Genomic DNA, 3,034 nt, shown 5'->3' on the forward strand with positions numbered 1-3,034 from the left:
CAACAGCAGTTAACAATGTGGGCTTTGGAATCAGACTCTAAGAAAGTTACTTTTACACTCTCAGATACAGTTTTTTAAATCTTCAAAACATGCACAATAGCAACTATTATGTAGAGTTGTGGGAAAGATTAACTGGAAAAAGTTTTAATGCACTTAATACTTACAATGTAATCAATGGTGGATTTAGTTTACTTATTTGGTGGGGAGGGAACTGGGAAAGCAGTCCACTAAGGATTCCCTTTGACCAAAACCCAAATGACAAGTTCTCAATTCAGGGCCTAATGCTTGGGTAAAATACAGGAGCAAAATGATCTGACAGTATTAACTGTTCTGGCCAGACCATGATGAGGTGCATCAGTGCTACAGCATAAAACATTTCCCCATCTGAACGTCTCCCCTTCCTCCCTAAAAGGCTGTAAACTCCAAGGGGAGAAGGACTGTCTTTTTCACCAATGTATCTACAGACTTATGATGGTGTCTGCACATGGTCGACTGACTGACTGAATGAATGAATGATCACAGCTTACTTTTCTAGTTTCTCTAGCCTGGCCAGTTTCATACTCCCAGCAGTGCCCATATTGAGGTGGAAGGAGGAATGGGTTACAAGGAGAGTAGGAATATCCAAGAATGGTTGCTCTCCTGTCTTAACAACGGGGTGGTTCAGGGAACCCAGGTCTTTCCCCAACTCCTCACCTGAGCAGTTCGTGAAGCGGATGTGTGTGGCAGAAAGACAAACGGATCTCCTGAAGGGTGTCCATCTGCCCAAGATGGGCAAGAAAAGTCCCAAAGCTTCTCCTCATATAAGATGTAAAAGGGATGTGAGACAAACTAAGGCTGTGGAGGTGGGTCATCTGAGCCAAAAGTCTGGTGAGTTCACTCAGATAAATCTCATCCACTTTCAGGTGATCAATGCATTCCATATCCAGAAGCTGCAGGATGTGTTCATGGGCAAGCCTTCTATAGATTTTCAAATCTCTGCAGCAGAGGTGCAAGGACCCAAAGCTCTGCTGTACTTTATTCCGAAGTAAAGAAAGAAATCGCTGTGTTCTCAAGGTACCATCTAGGGAAATGTCCACTAATAATTCCACAGGTTCCCTGGATGACTGAGGCTCAGGCTCTGAATTTACAATTCCAGGGCACCTAACTCTGTGCTGGGCTTCTTCTATTTTCATGATAGAGTGCTCAGAGTGAACACATGAACGAAAACAGATCTGCATATGGTCCAGTGACTGACTGAATGAATGAATGATCACAGCTTACTTTTCTTGTTTCTCTAGCCTGGCCAGTTTCATACTCCCAGCAGTGCCCATATTGAGGTGGAAGGAGGAATGGGTTACAAGGAGAGTAGGAATATCCAAGAATGGTTGCTCTCCTGTCTTAACAATGGGGTGGTTCAGGGAACCCAGGTCTTTCCCCAACTCCTCACCTGAGCAGTTCCTGAAGCGGATGCGTGTGGCAGGAAGACAAACGGATCTGCTGAAGGGTGTTCATCTGCCCAAGATGGGTGAGAAAAGTCCCAAAGCTTCTCCTCATACAAGATGTAAAAGGGATGTGAGACAAACTAAGGCTGTGGAGGTGGGTCATCTGAGCCATAAGGGTGGTGACTCGACTCAGATAAATCAAATCCACTCTAAGGTGACCAATGCATACCATATCAAGAAGGTGTAGGATGTGTTCGTGGGCAAGCCTTCCATGAATTTGCAAAGCTCTGCAGCAGAGGTGCAAGGACCCAAAGCTCTGCTGTACTTTATTCCGAAGTAAAGAAAGAAATCGCCCTGTTCTCAAGGTACCATCTAGGGAAATGTCCACTAATAATTCCACAGGTTTCCTGGATGACTGAGGCTCAGAGTCCGAATTTACAAGTTCGAGGCACCGAACTCTGTTTTGGGCTTCTTCTAGTTTCATGATAGAGTGCTGAGAGTGAAGACATGAACGAAAACAGAAAGGGAATGTGGTGCTGATCTCAGAGCATGTGGTCCTGCAGCCTGGGTCCTGCCTTAAATCTAGAATCCTCAGTATTTGCCCCCTGTAAGGAGAGGAGGAGACAGAATATCTGAGAGGTAGCTGATTTTAATACAACCCAGCAGGATCAATGATGGGAAGCTGAAACAAAATCCCTTTATCCCTGGTCTTCACTCCATACACCATTTACCAAGAAGGCCTTTTCCATAAAAATTTAGCACCTTTCTTTCTTTTCCCCATCTTTTCTTCTCTCCTGATGATCCCAGTCTCAATGCCCATGTCCTTTTTCCATGTAATCATACCCAGGAGGCAAATCTATTAACAGTATCCTCAATCCCTTCTGCTCCATAATGAACTCTGTCAGATATTAGAGTCCTTAAGGTGACCCCAAATGTTCCACCAACAGCCTCACAGAGATCTTCAGCATTCACCATTAATGACCTTTGAAAGACTGTTAGGCCCTCTCCTTCCCCAGGCTCCAGCATACCCTCCTGCTGACTCACTATGTCTCTATTATACATAGTCTTACCAAGAAGAAGAGTCCCGGGCAGGCAGGATCTGCAGACCGTCAATCATAGCTTCGAAATTGTCATATTGTGACTCCCGTACACTCAATGTCCCGACGTGGAGACAGGGAAAGGGCCAAATCCTCACCATTGCCTTCAGTACGTTCTTATGACCGCCCAAGAAGGCGGCAGTGAACAACGGAGCTAACATGCCTCTTGGGAGCTCTTCAAGGGCATGGATAGCTGCACGCTCATTACTCAGTAGACTTCGTGCAGCAAGCTCTAGTAGTGTGGCTGGGGACTTTTGGTCCATCTCTATAAACCTGCTTCAGAGTGAAGAATAGTTAAAAATCCTGAGAAGACATCCACAGTCCCTTATTTGCCACCAAGGTTAGCAGTGGACAAAATATTTATTGAATAAACACTCGGTTATTTCAGAATGTGTATGAAAAGATCCGTATTATCTTTTAATTCTGTTTTTCCATGAACTTTTTGAATTACCCTTGTATATGGAGAATCAGGCAGCCACCTCAGGAGACCTACACTATAGAAATAGAATAGGAATA

General features: G+C 44.6%; 1 protein-coding gene across 1 annotated transcript in view; it reads right to left on the minus strand.

Moving 5' to 3' along the window:
- Positions 1-2,809, minus strand: part of LOC103596417 (leucine-rich repeat-containing protein PRAME-like) — a 4,279-nt gene extending 1,470 nt beyond the window's left edge. Inside the window, exons 1-2 of the mRNA XM_008580046.1 lie at positions 2,492-2,809; positions 694-1,233 (exon numbers count right to left, since the gene is read on the minus strand). Of these exons, the coding sequence (XP_008578268.1) occupies positions 694-1,233; positions 2,492-2,781 (830 nt within the window). The 5' untranslated portion in view covers positions 2,782-2,809. The remainder of the gene's footprint in view (positions 1-693; positions 1,234-2,491) is intronic.
- Positions 2,810-3,034: the final 225 nt, after the last annotated feature.

This window comes from Galeopterus variegatus, unplaced genomic scaffold (genome assembly GCF_000696425.1).
Source record: "Galeopterus variegatus unplaced genomic scaffold, G_variegatus-3.0.2 Scaffold2006, whole genome shotgun sequence".
Classification (NCBI taxonomy): domain Eukaryota; kingdom Metazoa; phylum Chordata; class Mammalia; order Dermoptera; family Cynocephalidae; genus Galeopterus; species Galeopterus variegatus.